Here is a 21,093-nt window from a genome sequence, read left to right on the forward strand (position 1 = left end):
TAACCTAAATACTTCTGATATTCGATTGTCCTTTCTACCACCTTGTTCCTAATAACGAACGTAACAAAAGCACGAGGGGCCAGAATATTATAACTGTCGTCATCTGGAAAAGAAAGAGAGCTTAGAAGTATCATATCCTCAGGCTTGAATGGTCAGACCCAAGAGGGCAATTTGAAGCCGGTATTCTCATGATTTGTCCTATGACTCCCCATAAAACCTCGATAGGGCTCTCTGTTCGCTTGTCTCGATTGACAAACCAAAGAAAACCGACCAAGCAAAGGCCCTAGAATATGTGGACTACCAAATAGATCGCAGACAAGACAGATAGCAGATAAAAAGCGGCTGTTGTCCCCGAGTCGGATACTCAAATATAAGCTTGCCCTAAAGGCCGTTAGAGCGCTACCTTTTTTTCCTTTGGAAAGACATTCTCCAAGCCGGTGGAAAGATGATATAGAATGCCAGTGGAGAGATGATATAGAAAGCAACCGGTGTCTAGATCCTATTGTTCCACGAAGAGATATCTGGGGAATAGAAATCCAGCGACCGTGTCAGCTGCTGAAACTAAGTAGTAAGATGAAAGGAGCTCAGATCTTCGATATTCCTCGAATATCTCCCAATGAATTAAGAACGTACGGCCTCTAAAAATACATGCAAAATGGGTATTGGAGTCCGCCAAGATACTGAGATAGGTTGTCTTTCGAGTGTAGAGATTCTATGACTTTCCAGGTCTACTCTTACGTCTATATGCGCACAACGGAGCAGGAGCTGCCAGAACATGGATATTGACCAGATAGATCATCTCATATTGCGAGAATATCGAAAATAATAGGAATATTCCTTTTCAACAAGATTGCGCGCGATCAGGCAGGAAAAGCGCTGGAGTGACAATCAGAGCATGGCAATTGCTACCGTAAGAGTCTCTTTAGAAGGCATAGCCTTGAGTAGCACCTGAGAATTTCCAAGTGAGGGTACCATCTGAGGTGCGCACTAATGATTTTTTTCGTCATACTGCTCAGCGCCGTCGTCCCAACTTCCTCCCATCTGTGCTTTCCATCTTCCTCCCTTCAACACCCTTCAACTCTCTTCCAACTCCCTCCCACCTCCCTTCCACCTCCCTTCCCCCCCCACAACTAAGTTTCTTCACTCTCGAACCGTGATCAATACGATTTTCGTTTTCAGGTACGATACCTTTGGATAACAAAAAATCTATTTCTCGTACTAACTCATTTATTCCTCAAGTTTTCCAAAGATGGTTTCTTCAATCGACGTTGACTACGAAGAGTCTTCCCTTGGAGGCACCGACCCCCCTGATGTTGATGCCTCGACTCGTATCAATACTCAAACCCCGGTTGTTGACACCTCCAGTCTCATCCATGTTGACCCATCCGACCTCACTGGTGTTGAAGTCTATGGTCTTAATGACAGAGAGCGAGTTGAGAGGCTCAGTCACACAAATTCCGACTTTTTGTACGACTGCGAAATCCGCGAACTGATGAAAGCACCTCTCCTTGTCCGTTTCAACAGTCCCAGGATCTTCTACCACAGTGGAACCTGGAGAGGGCGCTCTCGCCTTCAGTTCTGGCCCGTGTTGTTGGCTACCAATAACCATGGAATCCGTTATTTGTCCGACGAGACACTGTCCAAAGTTTTGCCGGGGTGGAAGCTATACCTTGACCTGGATGAACCCAAGATGCCTCCTATGCGTTCGCTACACCTCCACAAGCCTTGGTGGACATGGATCAAGCGCGAGCACAACAAGCTCAACGCCCTGCGGAAAAGCTGGCCCAGCCAACATGACCCTTCGCTCATATCTGACATGGGTCCCCGCACCCCTCTCAGTGATCGCCTGAAGGAGGACAGTCCACATATCGTCTCTGCAGAGAAGCGGAGAGAGGTTCGCCATGAGGTTGACTTTCCCAGTAAGCGGAGCGTGACCAGTCTCCAGAACAATCTTCGTACACGATATGGGGCCAGCTCAGCCAAGTCCCGCGAGCGCCGTGCCACTGCACGGCGTCATCGAATCTTGGCAGACGAGCTCATTACTACCGAAGCATCTGAGCTGAATTCTCCAGTTGCTAGAACTCCTTCTACCTTGAATTGTCCAACGGATCCAGCTCCAGCTCCAACTCCAGCTCCAGCGCTCCCAGGTCAAGGCTCTCTGACTACGACCATGAGGTCTCAAGGTAGCCCAGTTGTTCAGACTCAAGTCCACCGGATTCCTCCTGCTACCCAGGCTCAAGCCCCACCATCTAGCCAGGGTCCAGGCCATCTGCCAGTTCCAGGTTGGATACCATGGAACCACTATCCAACTCCAGCACTGACTCTCGTCCCTCCGCACTTGACATCCCCGAGTGTGCCTAGCGTGGGCGGGCGGGGGGCTGAGTCTGGGTGTGAGCTTAGCAACCTGCGGGATGAGATGTCTCAGCTCCGGAGCGAAGTGAGTGCGCTCCGAGAGAAATGTGAGCGCTACGAGAACGACATCCAGTGGCTCACAAACGATCTGGGAATCCACGCGACGTACATCAGGGCCCATCACCAGACCTTCTCATGGATTGGAGGGGGGGATCACCCAGCAGTATGGAGCGCTTCCAACCCAGGATGCCTCATCGGGTGCCCTTCCTGGTCCAACTGGCGGGAATACCCTTCTTCCTCTCGCCTCTGGTCCTGCTGCTGGTAGTTAGCATGGTTTTCACTTTGTAGGAGACATACATGGGCTTGACTAGCTGGCTTTGTTTCCAACGAGGCGACTTGATATTAAGACAGGCGTTTTAAACATGAATGGTAACCAAATTGAATTGTGCGTGCATATTGCATATATAATTGCGTAAGAACCTTGATCTAGACACGAACGTGGTATCTGACACCGCTCCGCCCGGCCGCATACTCATCCAGAGCTGCATTGACCTTATCAGCATCCAACCCGTCAATAGTCTTGTATTCCAGGGGCTTAATCTTGCCATTGGCAAGCCACTCCGGTAGCTTCGTCCAGAGCGCCTTCCCGAACGCAGGAATGAGATTCGAGAAGCCTAGAGTCCTCTTCTCCTCAAATCCAGCCTTCTTCTGCGCCGAAAACCGCCTCCGAAACAGGACCCATGACGTTAAAAACCAGCGTCCCCCTCTTGGAGTTCGAAAGAAGAGACGCCGCCAGATCCAAGCTTCCAAAGTTGAAAGTATCGTACACATAGAGCAGCTCATCACCGACAATCGCCCGAACCTGCTCCTCAACATCAGAATCATGCCGCGAGATGACATGCGTAGCACCAAAGCTCTTCAGCAGCTCCGTGCTTGACGGCGACGCCGTAACAATAATTGTGCCCCCCCCGCTAACTTCAACAACTGAACCGCAAGCTTGGCGGTATTGGTACCGCCGCCAATAATGGCGACCTTCTGCGACGCATAATCGAAGCCCTGCGCCTCCGGTGTCTCGGGGAGCGGGAACCCAAAGCCTTTCTCGGAGAAGAGGCTGATGGCCGCTGTCACGATGTTGATGGGGTACAGGGCAGCTTCGGTGTCGGGGATGGTTTTGGGGACCTCGGCTGCGTATTCGCTATTGAGGATGGTGTACTCTTGCAGGCCGCCGCTCTGGGGCAGCTGGAAGATCATTTGAGAGAAGATGTGAGTGCCAAGTGGAAATTTATTCTGAGGGCCGCCCTCGATCACTTCGCCGACGATGTCGCCGGAGAGTACCCATGGAAGACGCTCGCCGATTCCTAGGCGCCCGAAGTCGCGCATTTTTTGGTCGAGGGGGGCAACTGGGATGGTTAGGCTCGTTGGAGGGGGGAGTTTGGCTAGGGGGGTAAACTCACGGCCAGCAGCAGTTACTTTGACCAGGACCTCTGCGTCTTTGAGTTCGGTGCCTTTGTGAGTGGAAAGGTCAAGCTTAACCAAGGGCTTTCCGACCTCGGTGATGGCGAGAGCAGTTTGGGTTGACATTTTGTAGAGTTCCAAGTTCCTTTTCTTTGAGCTTCTTGTAAATTGCAGTCGAGAAAGGACCTTGCTGGTTGTGTTAAAGAAGAATCTGTGATGATCGGGAGGTAGAAGACGAGTTACAGTCATCTTCTTATAGTTCTTGAAGCCGGAGAAGACTCGATATCTCCGCGGGTTTAAGCTATTTCCGATAATACTGCTCCAGCTCGGGCATAGCTGAGGCCGAGCGTAAATTACATGGTGGTGTTTGCCTGAAGCTACGCTGTATAAAGGGGAGTTTTGTATGAGTGTTGCTAACGGGGCCCTTCGACGCGCAACGCTAACTCTAATTAGAGCGAGGCAATTGCTAATATGGAGAATTCGGGAGACGGCGGGGCCCCCACTCAAAGCTTGAACTTGCATGGGGCCTCTGTTGCGCGCAACACTAACCAGATCAGGAAAGCAGTAGATACTAGTGATTGTTAATGACTATTTTCGTTCCCGGCGTTTTCCTGCAGCCATGATGATGTATAGATAAATCCCCAGTCAAAGCAAGTCGAAGGAGACATATAGGTCTCCACAGGTAGGAGATACGAGGGGGGCTTTGAAATTGAATACCTTTTCGTCGATCATACGTTTGTGCACATTGTAGCTCATGTTTTTGCTTTTGGATTCAGTGGAGAGTTGTTAATGAGTGATACTGTGCAATGATAAAGAAGATTCCTGTCTTGAAAGGTCCATACACAGGCCCAAACTAAGCATAACTCCATCGAATATACAGGTAAGGTCGTAAGTCGTGATTGACATGCAGCTCTGTCGTTGAGCGACGGGGCACACGAGAAGCAAGTAGCAAGAAATCCAGAAGCAAATAGTCTAAGTGGACTCATTCACTTGCTTATGTTTCCATGGAATATCCTTCCTGAGGAGCTCTCGTAATTCAGGTGAGATGACCTTGGGTCTGTCCGCATCCATCATTTTTTGGAGGGTAGAGTGAGAAGCTTGGGCCCCACTTGCAGATCCGACTGTCGAGGATTGTGGAAACTTTCCTTTACCAGAATCTGTAGAGCCTGTTGGTCGGCGTTGAACGGTAGTTGGAGCGGCAGGGAAATTGTCTTTCTTGTCGATGGCTTGAACAGAACGCTCAAAGCGACGGAACAGCGATTCGGCGCGGGTGAGCAGAGGGACGAGGTCCATTGTGTTGGAGAGCTCATTGACTAGAGATACGGGTTAGGATGCTTGTCGGTGGCAAAAGGTCGATAGCTCCACTTACTGTATTTGAGAACTTCGTCAAAGTGTTTGAGATGGTCCATGATCACATCACGATGTTTCTCAAGGATAGCTAAAGCAATGAACAAGTGGAAGCTACTGGAGTAATAGTCTGTCCACAAGGTCTCCCATAGTCGAAGAACATCGCTCCATTTGAATTCCCGCTTGTACCAAACAAGTAGCATTCGGAAGAAGAAGAAGAAGTTTGTGCTGTCCGCGGACTGGAGATGAAGATATAGCTGGGGGTCCATGAGTTGGACTAAATGATCCAACGCGAGGAGCTGAGCTCGCATCCCCGATTGGTCTCGAAGGAAATTTCGCTCCATTCGGTTCATAAAGCCCACGAAAGCCCAAAAAGCCACAGCGTCATCTTGCATGACCGCATAGAGAGGAGCGAGGAGGTCACTCATTCCTTGTACATAGCCCAGTTCAGGGTTGTATTCATTGTAAGTGAGGAGCATATCCTTCATTTGTTCCAGATGAACATTGGTGCCAGAATCAGCAAAGGGCGAGTCAGGGTCGGGATGAGGAATGTCCTCCCCAGCAAAGAGAGGGACGGTGCGGTCGGTTCGATGAACATCCTTCTCTGAAATGAGGTTAGCCACGATTCTCCAAAATAACATCGAGCCGGTACTAACCTATACGATTTCGTTGTTCCTTCCAGTTGTCATACTCCTCTGCTGTTGAACTACCCTCCACCATACGCTCCCACCAACCAGCTTTCAGCCGAATGTACTCATCGCGTTTGGAGTTCATGATCGCTTGTCGCTCTTCGTGGCTACTCTCCCATGGGTAGACCTCAAGGAGAAACAGCCAAGCTTCTTTTCGTGCGCCGTCATTGGGGTCCAACCCACCGTGGAAAATCCTTTCTTTGACTTCTTCCACGGTGATTTGCAAGCGCCCGGAGACCGGATCAAAAAAGCTAGTCCACTCGGATAGCGTAACAATTCGGCGCTTGTCTTGCAGACCCAGGTTTCCTGTCTCCATCTCCAAAATCTCAAACTCGCCCACAGAGCTATTCTCTGATTCCAGAACATCCTGGGCGGTCCAAATGCGCTGTTGTCGGTCTTTCTCACTCTGTTCGGCAATGCTCATGGCCCATCGGGCCAAGTAAATCCTGGCACTGTCGAATTCATCTTGTAGGGTTTGAATCTCCGGATTTTTCATCAAGCGTCGCACCTGAGGTGGGATGCGCGTGTTCTCGGCAAGATCGTTTGCCGTCCGCCGTGTGAATGTCGTGATCTTGCTGAGGCCCTCGAGCACTTTCCAGCGGGTCTCCTTGAGGGTTTTCATGAAGGGATCCATACCAGCATCTCGTTGCCCCCCACTGGGGCCCGCAGAAGCCGCTTCTGGATCCGCCTTGGCTATCAAGGAACCGTCGCCACCGAGACCGCCTTTTCCAAATGAAAGCTGATCTTCCTGCGAGGGGTTGATGAGATAGACGCTCTTATCCACTGAGGATCGCTCCACCTCCACATATTTTCGGAGCCACCTTAAGACTTCATCACCACCCCAGAAAAGGGCACCCTCACCGTCAAACGGATCAAAGCTCTCCTTGACCCGTTTCTTCTTCTGTAGTATCGTTGATTCACACTCGCTGTCGTGGAAGAACAGGGCGGGAAAGCTATCGCCAGACTTGGTGTTGATGATCAGGCTTCCAAACCACCATCCGATGCTTGGAGGACGCACGGTGAGCGAATAAATGTGTGATACCGGCACAGCGAAGGAGTACAGACCGACGGGGTCTTTATGGGTGGTTGTGGCCGGAAGGGCGGGAACAAGATTCCGCTGGCGTGGCGGTGAATCATCATCAGCAAGATCAACCTTCACATATGTATCCAATGCATCGCCTAAGGATGATTCTGGCACCCAAGCGAGCAAGAAAGAGGCAGCGTCATTGGGAGATGCGGGGGCGGCAGGGTTGGAAGCAACAGGCTTCTGCTGGATAAGAGCGATGAATCCAGCAATATTATCCTTTGAGGAGGAGGTAGGATGAACATAGACCTAACCTATCGTTAGCTTTCATCATACCCAGGCGGCCTGGTAGATATACCTTGCTCTTGGAGTAGAGTAGCTTCACGCCGCGGCTGGAGTGGGCATGGGCGATGGTGTTATATTCATCCTCGTCTTCATCACTCACATCATAGAACGAGGCAGTCGGCGATGGAGGAGAGGGAGGAGGTGTGTATTTGATGGAGTCTGGCATGATGCTGGGCCAGAGATGGTTGGAAGGGCGAAGTGCAAGACGTAATGATTCACGAAGCCCCGATAACCGGCTTATCGCTTATCGATAACAACCCCTCATGGGCTGACGATGTTGATCAGAGGGTGAGAGGAACAGAATAGAATACTTGAGACACTTCGAGGATGAGTATCTGACATAAACTGCCCAGGGCAGTACGTGGATCTTTCGATGTTGATGCAATAAGCGTCGGGTTTATGGATTTGCCACTGCTGTCTTACCCTCCAGGCAACAACAAATACCCCTTCACACGTAAATAGCTTTAAGAAGCTTCGATTTCACCATGATTTTGATAATGAGAGCTGGAACGATGTTGATGTGAAAGAAGTGGTGTATTTGTCTTTGGAAGCGGTCACCTGGCGTTGGCAGGTGCAAGTGACGCGGGGCATCTTGAGCCTCGGAAGTTCAGGTCGCAAGGGTGCCATCTCATATTGCATCCCAGACATGAGATAAAAAGTCTTTAGATTTCTTGGGAGATTGCAATACAGAATATACTAAATATTTAGAGCCTGCTGCCACCTTGGGCGCACATCATGTCTTTCGGTCTCTATGATCGGCAAGTACTTATACTAGTATAGCTTCAGGTGGCCCGGCGGGCACCGCTGATACGCTCAGTAAGCAATAGATGGGAGAGTCGGGAGTGAGGCACATCAGCTCCATGCAACATCATCTGGACACTTGCCACGGCATCCTATCCGAGCGGGAATCTTGATTGACATCAACACAGAATCCTGCGGGATTTCATAACCTCTTCAGGAAACGATAGCCGGGCGCCCATCTAGGCCGCACAAGTCATCCCGAGTAGACTGTACCCAATAGACTATGAGGCAGACCCTCATTGCCGTAGGCACAAGCCTAGAGACTGTGTAGATATAAAGCCAGGGGTCGCTTGGCTCATCCCGATCAGCTATCGTCTTTGCTCCAAGATTGTACTGAAAATCCTAATACAGAAAGCATGTCCAAACTCGCACGTACTCTTCCTGCTTCTTGGTATTGCAATGAGTCGCTCTATCAAATGGAGCGGCGCGCTGTGTTTCAAAAGGTACGGAGATCTTTGCCTTGCAAATCTCGCCAGCTAAGAATTTGTACAGTCTTGGTACTTGCTTGGCCCTGTGACCAAGTTCCAGAAGGTCGGCGAGCATGTCGACTACGAGATTGCACAGCAGCCTATCTATGCCATCCGCACGGGGGGTGACTCCTTGAACCCCACTGCCGCGGAGCTCAAGGTCTTCTGTGCAAAGACGGTATGAGAACATGAAATCAACTAGAATGTCTGCTGAGATGCGGATAGGGCAGAGAGTTTCGAAGCTATGTGACGCCGACGGGGCTGCTGTTTACAACCATTTCAGATGAAGCTCCTACTTTCCACGAGTTCTTCCCCGAGCTGGAGCAGCTGGTCAATAAAGTCGACTTTACCAGACTGCCCCATCGCCGCAGCATTCGCTACGAGGGCCGATTCAACTGGAAGACAATGTGAGTCCTCCTGATTCTAGAAGGTCGCCTATACGCTAATAGCCCTTTTTAGGGTTGATGGGTATCAGGAGTGTCTACACTGCCAGTATACCCATCCCTCATTCTCCATCTACTATCCTCCAACCTTCTACGCTGTGCATAATATGCATAACTTCTCCCAGCATATTGCGGACCCCAAAAAGCCTGATGACGGGCTCTTCCTTTACTTTTTCCCAGTTTGTACTCTTAATGTCTACGGCGGTGGCATGACTTCTTTCAGAGTCTGCCCTACGGCAGATCCCCATGTTACCCGCATGGAATTTGACTACTACCACAAGGAGTCGGGCGAGAAGTTCGAAGAATACTTTAAATTCGTTCGCCAGGTAGCCCTGGAGGACTTCGAACTATGTGAAAAAGCCCAGGAAAACCTAGCGAAGGGTGTCTATCACGAAGGAATTCTCAACCCGCGACAGGAAAATGGAGTCTCTTGTGAGTTAATCTGTAGCATCCAAAGAACAAACCAAGAAGCAGCTGCTAAGCCCTGCCCCAGATTATCAGCAGCGTGTTTTTGAAATGGTGCTCGAGCAACATGAACTCGACCGTAAAGCCAAAAGCGCGGAATCCCTGGAAGAACGACATGCACCCACCATGGTTGAGATGTCGGCGTAGCGCTACCAATTCAGTCATTACTTCCTCACGTACCTAATCAGTATCCTGTGTCTAAAGTACCAAATTGGAACTTGTTCATAATATATGCGGGGTTTGTAGTGCCATTGATACTACCAAAGATACCAGGTCAGGATCCGCTGCGTGGGATGATAAGCTCGAGAGCCTGTCATTGGTATACGATTCATAAGCACGGCATAGATGCGTCACTCAGAAATCTTCAGGGACTGGAAATTCCAACTCAATCGGGAAATCCCACCGTCGGAGGGGGGCGATGGGCGGCGCGCCGATTGTGAACTGTATATTGTGGGGATCGTGCAACTTGGGCCATTCACTAACAGGAGGTATATCAAGTCAGCGTGTCTTCAAGAGAACCTGCTTTGAATCAAGAGATTTTTTTTTCTGGAACTGATAAATTAGCTTTAGTTTTCTATGATGGATGTTGCTCAAGCTTATATACTATCTCCCGGGTCACTCCTTGTCGGTGTAGTGTCGGTCGCACTGTTGATCAACGGCGCATGGCCGCGTCTCTATCGCCGAAAGCAGCTCGAGGGATTCACTCATGCCCCCATCGCCACAAACAACGAGTCTCTTGCCGTGTCCAAAGAGCCGGAGGTTCCGCCGGGATGGTGGAAGAGCCGGGAAGTATTCGAGTTGGAGCATCGTGCCATCTTCAGCAAAGTAATACCCAAGGTAATAAGATAATCTTCGGGCCGTGACTAACTTCAGATACAGTCCTGGCTGTACCTTGCCCATAGCGCGCAGTTTGCTAAGCCTGGAGCGTATCAATCGTTTGACATTGCTGGCTATCCTGTCTTCCTGATTAGAGGCAAGGATAATCAGATTCGCGGATTTCATAATGTGTGCCGCCATCGCGCTTACACCATCACCAGAAAAGAGACTGGTGCTTCTACTGTCCTTGGCTGCCGATATCACGGATGGAGCTATGATACATATGGACGGCTTGTGAAAGCACCGCAATTCGAAGATATCGAGGGGTTTGAGAAGTCCGAGAACGGTCTTTTCGAGGTTCACACGCACACGACTGTCCAGGGTCACGTTTTTGTTAACCTTGATGCCAACCAGCCTGGCCCTTTTGACGAATCGACTCGCATGGCCCTGGACAAATTCTGCTTAGCTGCCGGTCTGAAAGATAAATCAAACTGGGTCAGTGGCCACACCTTAGCTGGCGAATTCAACTGGAAATTTGGATGTAAGATGCCCCTTCGAGCTGCCTGCAGACAATGCTGACATATGATTAGCAACTTCTCAAAACTTGAAGAATGTTGCATCCCAACTGGAGGAACGGATCACACAGCTGCGGGCTCCGTCTGTGACTGAACGGCTTATCGATGTTGTGGCACCAAAGAACAACCAGGCAAACTGCTCTTTGTTCCCAATCTCTTTTTTCTACTCTTTCGAAAAAGCAGACCTGTGGATCTCACTAACATTCCTGCCATCTTCAGAGACAAGCACTGCTTTGCGCTTTGATATTTTTACATCTTCCAAGGCTCGGGTCGAAGAAAGCTGGGTAAACTCAGTGCAAGATCAGGTTCAGGCCATGATCAAGGAGGTCGAATCCAACTATCGCCTCGCATCTGCATCTGACCGCCCTGTTGAAAACACGTTGGCAACCCATCGTATTGTCAAGCAGCTTCAAGAGCACCAGAAGCTCGAAAAGACGGCCGGTGGCCCTATCAGCCCAGCGATGCGTCAGCCGAAGGGCAGCTCCCTATTTGAACAGGCAGAGCAATGTGAGTTCAGTCATTACTAATTGCCTTTTTTTTTTTGCCTTCTCAGAAGCTGATTTGAACAGTGTGCAAGGAGATTGACTGCTCTGGACCCGGGTCTGACGGTAATGGTGCCTCTGGTGGCCTGGATTGGTAAATTTCGTGATGGTCACGGCCGGAGAAGGGAGGGCGGATTAATGTAACATGGGCCTATGAACCTTGCTATTATACCTAATGCATGTTGCAATGTCATAAGAAGTAAAGAATATGCCCTGATTGTTTGCCTAGTGCAGGAATAGTGGGTTGGGCCCTGGGTATGACTGCCCTAAACGAGCTTGACAGAATGGCCAAACAGCGAGTCATGAGTGGATGAAGAAGCCAGCCTTTGTTATATAAAAAGATGAGCTACTCTGTGCCTTAGAGCCACATGACGAAGCAATGGATGAGATATAGTCCTTGTTATTTGTTTAGTATACGCGGAAAGTCCGAGTGGATTCGACGCTGAGAACCTGCGATCAGAGCTGTGCATGCATACAAATGCTGTCCTCTTAGGATTCGAAGCCCCCATCTTTCAATCTCCAAACAACATGCACTCACAAACTCGGAATGCTGCTTCCGTAGCTTCCATATATAGCTCAGCCCGCTAACGGGCAAAGCGAGAAAATCACGAACCGGCGGCGCGTGTGGCTCCACTCGATCGTGCCCCCTTTCTCCACCTCGAGAGCGCGGATCAGCAATAATTATTCCGACTAACCTGGGGGTCATTTGCGCTTTTTTTTTTGTTCGTGGCATATGAGTCCTTCTCTGTTCACGCCCAATTCCAAACATTACCAGATTTTATATGCAGTAGTTGTTTGAATACCGAATATCCCCACCATATTACCGCCGTGTTTCGCGTCTGCAGGTCTCGCCTGGAGGCAACATACGACTTTGCCCCCGTCACACCTCAAATCAGGATCGTTGACCTCGCGTCTCAGCATGCGGACTCAACAGGGCCTTTTCCGTCCTCCTGTTGCTCCTTGCCGCCCTCCGTTATTCCTATGCCACGCCGAGTCGGCTGAAACACACCACCCCCATCTCTGAAGCTGGACCGAGCTTCCGGGCTGAAGCCTCCGAAATGGCATCAGGCCGCATCAGTCCTGTTCGGCCATCGATCCGCCTCTCTCCCTCACACTCGCGAGCGAATTCACGGTCGACCTCTCCGGAGCGGAATCCTGGGTCATTGTACCCCAAAATCGACCCTCTCCTCAGCAATTTGTCTCCCGAATCGACGTTGAATGCCCTCACTTCCACCGACGCCGTGCCCTCGGATGCAAACTTCTCTCACGATGTCCTGTCACAAAGCATATCGCAAGTCTCTCCCGGAGAACGTGCCTTGGGGATTCGAGCCGCCATAGCTGCCCGGAACCTGAACTCTTGGTACAGAGAAGTGCAGTCATGGACATGGCCGGCCCAAAAGGACGCGAAGGAAGGGAAGGGGTTCGTTCCTCCGGGAGAACCACATTCGGGTGCAGGTGAGTATTATGGAAGTCTGCCAGCCACGACGGTGGAACAATACGAATTGAGAATCGACGAAATACGTGACGAAATGGACAATTTAAATGTGGAGGAGTTGAAGGAGCATGTTCTTAATGCCCACATTCCATCCCGTTCTCGCCCTTCGTCTGCCGCTAGCATTGCCTCCATGCCCCCGCCGCTCAGTTATGTTCAACTCAGTGACTTTACCGCCGTCGTCACCGCAACGATCCTCCGTGCCCTGCCATACCTCTCTCGTCTCAGCAGCTTACTAGCTACCTGGGATGTTCGACTCCTTGTTCTCCGCCAGGTCCCAGGTCTCCTGCGAGAGCTGGAAGCAACCCGTACCCTCTTGAATTCTTCCTTCGATGCGTTACGAATTCCCGATTGCTCCAATACCACCCTTAACTTTACGTGCGGCTCCGAGATCGACAATGCAAAGATTAAGCTGGAATTGGCAGTCGTTTCGGTAGGGAGACGGATGGACCGTGCTCTGGACGTCCTCGAGGGACGCCAGGATTCTCTACCTGAACAATGGATTGACGACCTCGAAGCGATCGAGTCTGAGTTCGCGGCGTGGGTAGTGGAGGCTGAGAGGTACAAGCTACGAATCGAGTGGCTCGCGAAGGAAAAGGCCAAGGAAGACGAATTATCACAGGATGTCGAGCCGGAGCCGGAGCAAGAGAGACCCTTGGAGACGCAACGCTCAGCCCCAACAGAGTCGGAAATTCAAAATGAAACCGGCACTGCAACAGCGCCAGCCGAGGAGGTGCCTAAGATAGAAGTCGAAGACATCACCCTGGCAATTGAAGAGCCTAGCCCTGAACTGGAAACAAATGCGTCGAGGATGGAAGTTGAACAGGTGGCTCCAGCAGCTGAATATCAAGGCGAGAAGCCAGAACCAATTGCGCCGAAGATTGGAGCTGAAGAGGTGACCACTTCGACTGAAGAGCCTCTCGCCGAACCGGAACCAGTCATACTGAAGGTGCAATTGAACGAATTAATCCCAGCAGTGGAAGAGCCATGCGCTGAACCAAAACCGCCTGTGCCAAATCTTGAATTGGACCAGACTGTCCGTATGGTTGCAGAGGCTTATTCTGAACCAGAACCAATTGCGCCAAAGGTGGTAGTATCCCGTTTGCAAGCCGGTGCGCCAATCATCGAGCCAAGAGGATCTAGTCCCACCGAGAAGCGATCAGAGAAGGGAGCCCATATAGAGTCAGAAAATATCAATCCCGAGGTGGAAGAATCTCAACGCGTTTTCGAAACGCCGCAAGATGCGCTTCTTGTGTTGACGAACCACGAAGTCGAGGATCCCGAGCCAATTGGCCATGAATCTTTCCTCTCCACGGACAGTGACTCTGTCTTTCCTGAAGTTTCTGACCCAGATACTTCTCTAAGCCCTCGCGATCGTGACATCATGGCAGCTGAGATGCGTGTGAATGAGGAGCCCAGGGAGAGCCCCAAAAGCCCCCGGAGCGTTGTCCCAGAAAGCATCCAAACCCCAACGCAGCCCAAGTTTCCCCGCGAACGCTCGATCAATACTCCTACCTCTGCAAGCCCGTCTCCATCGCGCATTCCATTGCCAGTAACACCAAAGGTGGAGAACAAGGAGAATATTCGTCCACATATGGCATCTCATCGATTTACACCGACTCGCCTGGCCATAGTGGAGTCTATCGAAAAAGATCCTTTCACCCAGACGCCTATCGCTGATGGAAGGCCCACGAGTCCTAGTGCTGCTGCGCCACGAGCAACGGATGTTCGTCTAAGCGACGTTGAACCAGGCCAGGCCTTCAAGCAGAACGTAGGCGAACATCACGGTATTGAAGATGATGAAACTCTGCAGAAAGGGTCTGGAAGCGAGGCATCGCAGTTGGCTGTACAGGATGAACTTGTCAATTCGCTGGAGACCCCTTCCCGTGTGAAGCTTGCGGACGACCCCCCGGCTCGCGACGCTGTTTCTCATAAGACGCCGACGGAAAAGCCTTCTGAAGCTCTCGAGGTGCCTGAGCGGAAGGCCCCTCAGTCAGACTCTCTGCAAGTGGCGTTACAGTCTACAGTTGAAAAGAATGCGGACCCCGGCCCCTCGAAGAAAAAGCCTCTCCAGAGTCCGATTAAGCTCTCCAAAAGTCGGCCGGCCCGGCTCAGCTTGGACAAGAAGTCTCCCAAGGGCCGAACTCGCCGCCCTTCGACCGTGTCCATCAACTCCATATCCGACAATTCTTCTCTTGCGTCCGACCCCGCAGAAATTGCTCCTCGCACGGGATCATCGGGCGAGGCACCACCTCTGCCTCAGATTCGCCCGGAATTCATCCAGCCCGACTACACTTCGTCGCGTGACTACCATGTCTTACGCGGAGATCACCTTCGCCGGTTGGAGAATCGAAACCCACATGCTCGACCCATCCTTCATGAGGACCGTTCTGTGAGCTTGCCTCTCGAACGCTTCATAAATGAGAAACTAGACCTTGACCTGAACCCAGAACAAGTGCCAGAAGTGCCTCGTTTGCGATCCGCTGGCAAGGCGTCGGTGCCCGTCCAATCTTCTCGAGGCGCTGCTTCCACACCAACAACGCAAGCTCTATCTATCCCCAAGCGCCGCCCGGCTCTGAGCCGTGGCAAGTCTTCCTCCAATCTTAGAGATAGCGACTCAGTTTCTGTTGCAAGCAGCTACGATATCAACCGACCGACCTTTGGTCAGAATACCGCCCGCCGTGCTTTGCACCATCACGAACAACCCAGATCAGTTCGGTTGCAAAAGCGCTTGACTGCTCACCGCAGTCTGGAAAGTCTAGGCCTTCAAAGACATGAGTTGGACTACGTGGAAGAGGACGAATCAGAATTGCTCGACCCCGGTTCTCGTACCTCCTCCCCGGGTAAAAGGAAAACAAGAGATCACCTCGACGAGAAGATCAATTCCATCCTCAGCACGCTCCCTGGCCGCATCCACCTTGTTGATCCCAGCAACGAGGCAGACACTTCATCCTCCTCATCGTCCATGGATCGCAAAATGCGCGAGAGGTATCTTTCGGAGTCTCCCCGTGGCCCTCAGTCTCGCAGCGTCACTCCCGCTCCATCATTGACCCTCATGCCGGCGGCAAGAAGACGCCTGTCTCACGCCCACAAGACGGAGGACAGTTATGTAAAATTATACCATCTTCATCACGGGGGTCAGGCTGCGCCGACCAAACTTTTTGTCCGAACCGTCGGCGAGGACGGGCAGCGAGTCATGGTTCGTGTTGGAGGCGGCTGGGCCGACCTGGGCGAATACCTCCGCGAATATGTCATCCACCACGGCCGTCGCAAAGTCTCGGAAACGCCTTTGGTGGAAGTCCAAGGCCTCGCGCCTCGGTCCTCCCCTGGCTACCCATCCCCCACTACTCTATTCTCCCCCCCACCCTCTACCCACATCTCCGGGCGCGCCACTCCATCCCGACCCCCTTCTGCTCTCAGCGCTCGCCCCGCTTCCTCCCTCACCGTGCGGAAGACCCGCCGTGGCTCCAACGCATCAGACGCAGTTGCAGCGCGGTCGGTCACGACGGGCACCTTGCATCTTCACGCCTCACCTCCCGCACCGCCTTCTACGCGCCGCCGTCTCTCCATATCCTCCACCTACTCCTCTGGCGGCCCGCATACCCCCGGCCATCCCAGCACGGGTCCCCACGAGGCCCGCTCGGCTCCTCTTGGCCTCGCCGGCCCCAAACCCCGCTCCCGACAGGTCTCAATGAGCCCCGAGGGCGAAGCATGGGTAGAGAACGTGCTCCAAAAGACACGCCGCTCTACCTCCCTGAATCCGCCCCCCTTCGCGCTGAACGTGTCTCCGGGCCATGAGAATGCCGCGGACCCCGATGCCCATGACCACCCTGTCCACGATTCTCATGACCAGCCATCTTTGCCAAAAGTCAGGAGTATTAGCGACATGGGAGCTGCTGGCACAAGCCGGCGGGTTGTTTTACGGGGTCTTGGCAGTCACCGATAAGCCATCTATGCATTTTGAGATTTGTACTCATTTTGATTTTTTTTTTCTTCTCTGTTCTTTTCTTTTTCTTTGGCTTGGATACCATTTGCATTAGCGCGGCGAATTTTTCTTCTTCTTCAGTTTACCTTGTTTGTTGTCCTTTGATTATTCGATATCCAGATCTGTTTGTAGTCTTTTGGGAGGGGGTGGTTTTCACTGTACATATATACCTTTTGCTTCTTGCTCGATACCCGTTCGAGGCTCACATAATTCAGACCGTCGATATTCCAATCCTGTGTAAGCCTTGGAACCGTCTTCCGTTACAAAAAGTCTATTATGCCGCTGTTCCACGCGAAAGGGGGGAAATACTAGTAGTAGCTTGATGGAGATACCATCTGTGCTACTCCTAAAGCAGACCCAAATGAACCCCCCCTTGGTGGGGGCGGCCCGGTTTCTTCGCTCGGGCTGACTCCGGGGCTGCAGGACCGGGCTCGATCTCTCGTAGTCCAAAAACCCTCACATTACTGACATGTATACTACTGACATCAGGGATGAAACTCAAACCAGTGGATCCACGGGGCCGTCCCACGATCAGGCCATGTGCTGCACACGGCATTCCATCCCGCAGACGTCAATGTCAAGGTCAACACGAGCAACAGAAACCAAGAACTCGTCGGGATCCAGTTTCCCTGTTCCAAGATATCCCCCCCGCGGGACCTGGAACTCCGAGTGGGGGACGTTTAGCCCACAATTCGCCGAGGAGTCGCCGGGCTCGATCCAAAACGTAATGGCCGGAATGTGGCCGAGCATGGCTTGGGGCTTCGTGATCCTGCCGATATTTTCTCGGAAAGCCTTTTCGGGACGGCAGACGAGATTGCGGGAAAAAGTGATCTGCTCGGAATCCTCATCACTCCACTTGCCCGTGTCAGACGGCAAGCCGCCTGACGATGCCGAGGAGATGGTTAGTTCTTGGGGGAGGAAGATTCAGAATGCAGTGGTGGGAGGTTCCTGGCTCTGGCTCAGAGTAGGAGGCAGCAGAAGCAGAAGACATTTCAACCGTCTGGGGTTACCGTGAAATGCACTAACCTCTAACCTTCCGTGATTCGACTAATCATCCGATCAAACTCCACGAATTCGCCGGCCTCCACAGTCGCCGGGCAAAGGTCGACCAGCCCATTTGGGCTCTCGGTGAATCTCCAGTTTCCAGGATTTCCCCATTGCATCCTGTTCTCCGGCTTTCTCCAGGCCTCCCCAGGTCCCTCCAGACTCTCTCCAGTTTTCGCGGCCTGGTCCGGGCGTCCAGTCCCCACAATTTGAGTTGGGGCCGAATCAGGAGTCCCCATGCCAAAGACAAGCTAAAGACAAGCCTAAGACAAGCCTTTCATGCGAGCTCGTCATTCTTTGCCTTCTGCTTGGGGCGCGTTCCCCACTCTTCGGGAAAAAAAAGCTAGATGTTGATATTCTTCCACTCCAACGCTAGAAGAAATTGCCGGTTGATCGACTGGTCGACTTCCTAATCCTTCCTCCCCCCCCCGTTTACCCCCCAGGGTCTCCGCATTCCGGAAATTTCTTCTTGTAGGCCTTATAAATGCCTTGGTCCCCCCTCCTAGTAGAATCTTCGATTTTCATTCCGTCTGCACTGGGAACCGGGGCACTCCAAGCAGATTCTGTATAGTTCCTTGTAGCCCCCGCCTCTGCAGAACCCACCTCCCCCACTTTCTCTACTAAAGCCTGCCCATCATGTCGGAACGCAAAGACGTCGAGGTTTTGAACGACGCCCACAAGGAGGCCCCTCTGGGCATCGACGAAGATGAGCTCCAGGACCTCAAGGCTGATCGTGAGTTGAGTGAGGCTGCCATGAACTCGGAGCTGCAGCAGCTGGAAGAACAATTCCAGACCCTGCCCACGAAACGCTTCCAGATCACCTTCGCCGACCCGGCCTACTACACGTGGGTGCTGGTCGGGTTTGCTTCCATGGGTGGTCTGCTGTCGGGTTTGGATCAGTCGCTGATCAGCGGTGCCAATCTGTCGCTGCCCAGTGCCCTCAACCTCAGTGACAACCAGGCCAGTTTGGTCAATGGCGGCATGCCCTTGGGTGCCGTGGCGGGTGCGTTGATCCTGTCGCCTTGCAACGAGTACCTGGGTCGTCGCATGTCCATTATCGTGTCTTGTATCCTGTATACCGTCGGTGCCGCCCTGGAGGCAGGTGCGATGAACTTCGGTATGATGTTCGCGGGGCGTTTCATTCTGGGCACCGGTGTTGGGTTGGAGGGTGGTACGGTGCCCGTCTATGTCGCCGAGTCTGGTAAGTTGATGATTTCGTTCGGGACCAACCTGGATGGAGATCCTGCCATTCCGTCATGCTAACGACCGTGTGATCAGTGCCCAGCAGAATCCGCGGTAACCTCGTGTCCCTTTACCAGCTCAATATCGCCTTCGGCGAAGTCCTCGGCTATGCCGTGGCCGCCATCTTCATCGGCGTCGAAGGTAATTGGCGCTACATCCTGGGCTCCTCTCTCGTCTTTTCCACCATCCTCCTCGTGGGCATGTTCTTCCTCCCCGAGAGCCCCCGTTACCTGATGCTGAAGGGCCGCGAAATCGAAGCCTACGCCGTCTGGAAGCGCATCCGCGGCTTCAACGACTACGACTCCAAGGATGAGTTCCTGGGCATGCGCCAGGCTGTCAGCGCCGAGCGCGAAGAGCAGGCCCAGACCAAGAAGTTCGCCTGGATGGACTTCTTCACGAACCCGCGCGCTCGCCGCGCCCTGGTCTACGCCAACATCATGATCTTCCTCGGCCAGTTCACCGGCGTCAACGCCGTCATGTACTACATGTCCACCCTGATGCAGGCCATCGGCTTCGACAACAAGACCTCCGTCTTCATGTCCCTCGTCGGCGGCGGCTCGCTCATGCTCGGCACCATCCCCGCGGTCATCTACATGGAGCGCTTCGGCCGCCGCTACTGGGCCAACGTCATGCTCCCCGGTTTCTTCGTCGGGTTGATCCTCGTCGGTGTCGGCTACACCATCGACTACCAGACGCGGCCGGCTGCCGCCGAAGGCTTGTACCTGACCGGCATCATCATCTACATGGGGTTCATGGGCTCCTACGCCTGTCTGACCTGGGTGATTCCCTCCGAGGTCTTCCCCACGTACCTCCGCCACTACGGGATGACCACGGCCGACGCGAACTTGTTCCTGTGCTCGTTCATCGTCACGTACAACTTCACCCGCATGATGAACTCGATGACGCGCATTGGCCTGACGCTCGGCTTCTACGGTGGCATTGCGGTGCTGGGCTGGTTCTACCAGGTGATCTTCATGCCGGAGACGAAGAACAAGTCTCTCGAGGAGATTGATGAACTCTTCTCGAAACCGACCTCGGTCATTGTGAAGAAGAACATCAAGCAGACTGCGCAGATTGCCCGGGACCTGGCGCATTTCCGTTTGCGCAAGGTCTTCTCGCCGGAGCCTTTGAACGTCTAGATGATTTACGCTTATACCATATGCCATATACCATGTTTATGATAGAGAATGGAAGATGATCTCATATTATATATCTTAAGTACCTCGTGTTGTCGATGTGACGCAGTGCCCTTCGCATAGATATGTCTTTCTTAAGGATACTAGCTAATAGGTGTTATGGAGCCATAGCCGAAGAGACCTCATTGAAGGAGAAGGTAATGGGAGAGCGTCGAGATATTCTAAACCAGGCCTGCACATGGGCCGAACTGGGACGTGGTTCTGATCTCCATTGTCACTACGGTGAGGAACCGGACTTTTGCTATGGGCTTGGCGAGTTGCGTGTTTTTTCCCCTTCATCGCTTATTGGCACTCCATATTGTAAAAATGGATGAGGTACCTGGAAAATTTCTTGATAGGATGGTAGTTCCCTGGCTTTGGGCTGTTTCTGGGCTGTCATTAGTCCCTATTGGACCAACTCTGCGTTGGAGGAAGAGAGACAGACTTGGTCGAGCTCCCGTAAGACAAATGCGGTATAGACCATACAGTTTAAGCTATCCCTGCGGTAAATTCAGGCCTTGATGATGATTCACGTTTCAGATCTGTCCGCGATGAGCGGGAAGACGAGAGAGAACTTGCATACCGCAGGGGCCACACTTTATAGGGTCTATCTTAGTTTTTTGGGCTATTCTCTCAATGGCTGTCAAACACTAATGATTACAAACCGAGATTATACGCCAATCCGCCGACGATTTTCAAATAAAAATTGAACTGAATCCATGCTCGGGTTTGGATTCCCACAGCAAGTATAGTCCTCAGAGTTAAACCCTCCTCCTTCTCCTAATCCCCTCTATTACAATCCACACTGAGAGTATTCCTACTCAACCCTCCAGT

General features: G+C 52.1%; 8 protein-coding genes across 8 annotated transcripts; 5 read left to right on the forward strand and 3 right to left on the reverse strand.

Moving 5' to 3' along the window:
- Positions 1 to 895: 895 nt before the first annotated feature.
- N7468_000306 (uncharacterized protein) lies at positions 896 to 2,677 on the forward strand (the record flags this gene model as incomplete). The annotated part of the gene is made up of 2 exons (XM_058469603.1): positions 896 to 910; positions 1,250 to 2,677. 2 exons carry the CDS (start codon positions 896 to 898, stop codon positions 2,675 to 2,677), a joined length of 1,443 nt encoding a protein of 480 aa, XP_058335634.1.
- A 161-nt stretch (positions 2,678 to 2,838) lies between these two features.
- N7468_000307 (Dehydrogenase) lies at positions 2,839 to 3,933 on the reverse strand (the record flags this gene model as incomplete). The annotated part of the gene is made up of 3 exons (XM_058469604.1): positions 2,839 to 3,060; positions 3,107 to 3,327; positions 3,366 to 3,933. 3 exons carry the CDS (start codon positions 3,931 to 3,933, stop codon positions 2,839 to 2,841), a joined length of 1,011 nt encoding a protein of 336 aa, XP_058335635.1.
- Positions 3,934 to 4,779: 846 nt separating this feature from the next.
- N7468_000308 (GTPase-activating protein GYP7) lies at positions 4,780 to 7,378 on the reverse strand (the record flags this gene model as incomplete). The annotated part of the gene is made up of 4 exons (XM_058469605.1): positions 4,780 to 5,120; positions 5,177 to 5,758; positions 5,811 to 7,176; positions 7,226 to 7,378. 4 exons carry the CDS (start codon positions 7,376 to 7,378, stop codon positions 4,780 to 4,782), a joined length of 2,442 nt encoding a protein of 813 aa, XP_058335636.1.
- Positions 7,379 to 8,369: 991 nt separating this feature from the next.
- Positions 8,370 to 9,535, forward strand: N7468_000309 (aromatic ring-hydroxylating oxygenase subunit alpha; the record flags this gene model as incomplete). The annotated part of the gene is made up of 5 exons (XM_058469606.1): positions 8,370 to 8,456; positions 8,506 to 8,658; positions 8,706 to 8,887; positions 8,940 to 9,355; positions 9,417 to 9,535. The coding sequence occupies 5 exons, from the start codon at positions 8,370 to 8,372 to the stop codon at positions 9,533 to 9,535; spliced, it is 957 nt and encodes a 318-aa protein (XP_058335637.1).
- Positions 9,536 to 9,964: 429 nt separating this feature from the next.
- N7468_000310 (putative iron-sulfur cluster-binding protein) lies at positions 9,965 to 11,419 on the forward strand (the record flags this gene model as incomplete). Its single annotated transcript, XM_058469607.1, has 4 exons — positions 9,965 to 10,213; positions 10,268 to 10,745; positions 10,795 to 11,286; positions 11,349 to 11,419. The coding sequence occupies 4 exons, from the start codon at positions 9,965 to 9,967 to the stop codon at positions 11,417 to 11,419; spliced, it is 1,290 nt and encodes a 429-aa protein (XP_058335638.1).
- Positions 11,420 to 12,379: 960 nt separating this feature from the next.
- N7468_000311 (GAS2 domain protein) lies at positions 12,380 to 16,759 on the forward strand (the record flags this gene model as incomplete). The annotated part of the gene is made up of 1 exon (XM_058469608.1): positions 12,380 to 16,759. The coding sequence occupies one exon, from the start codon at positions 12,380 to 12,382 to the stop codon at positions 16,757 to 16,759; it is 4,380 nt and encodes a 1,459-aa protein (XP_058335639.1).
- Positions 16,760 to 17,329: 570 nt separating this feature from the next.
- Positions 17,330 to 18,081, reverse strand: N7468_000312 (uncharacterized protein; the record flags this gene model as incomplete). The annotated part of the gene is made up of 2 exons (XM_058469609.1): positions 17,330 to 17,706; positions 17,832 to 18,081. 2 exons carry the CDS (start codon positions 18,079 to 18,081, stop codon positions 17,330 to 17,332), a joined length of 627 nt encoding a protein of 208 aa, XP_058335640.1.
- A 397-nt stretch (positions 18,082 to 18,478) lies between these two features.
- N7468_000313 (putative MFS sugar transporter) lies at positions 18,479 to 20,223 on the forward strand (the record flags this gene model as incomplete). Its single annotated transcript, XM_058469610.1, has 2 exons — positions 18,479 to 19,043; positions 19,121 to 20,223. 2 exons carry the CDS (start codon positions 18,479 to 18,481, stop codon positions 20,221 to 20,223), a joined length of 1,668 nt encoding a protein of 555 aa, XP_058335641.1.
- Positions 20,224 to 21,093: the final 870 nt, after the last annotated feature.

Source organism: Penicillium chermesinum (assembly GCF_028974085.1).
Source record: "Penicillium chermesinum strain IBT 19713 chromosome Unknown utg000001l:1.0-1975020.0:1.0-1976611.0, whole genome shotgun sequence".
In the NCBI taxonomy this organism is placed as follows: domain Eukaryota; kingdom Fungi; phylum Ascomycota; class Eurotiomycetes; order Eurotiales; family Aspergillaceae; genus Penicillium; species Penicillium chermesinum.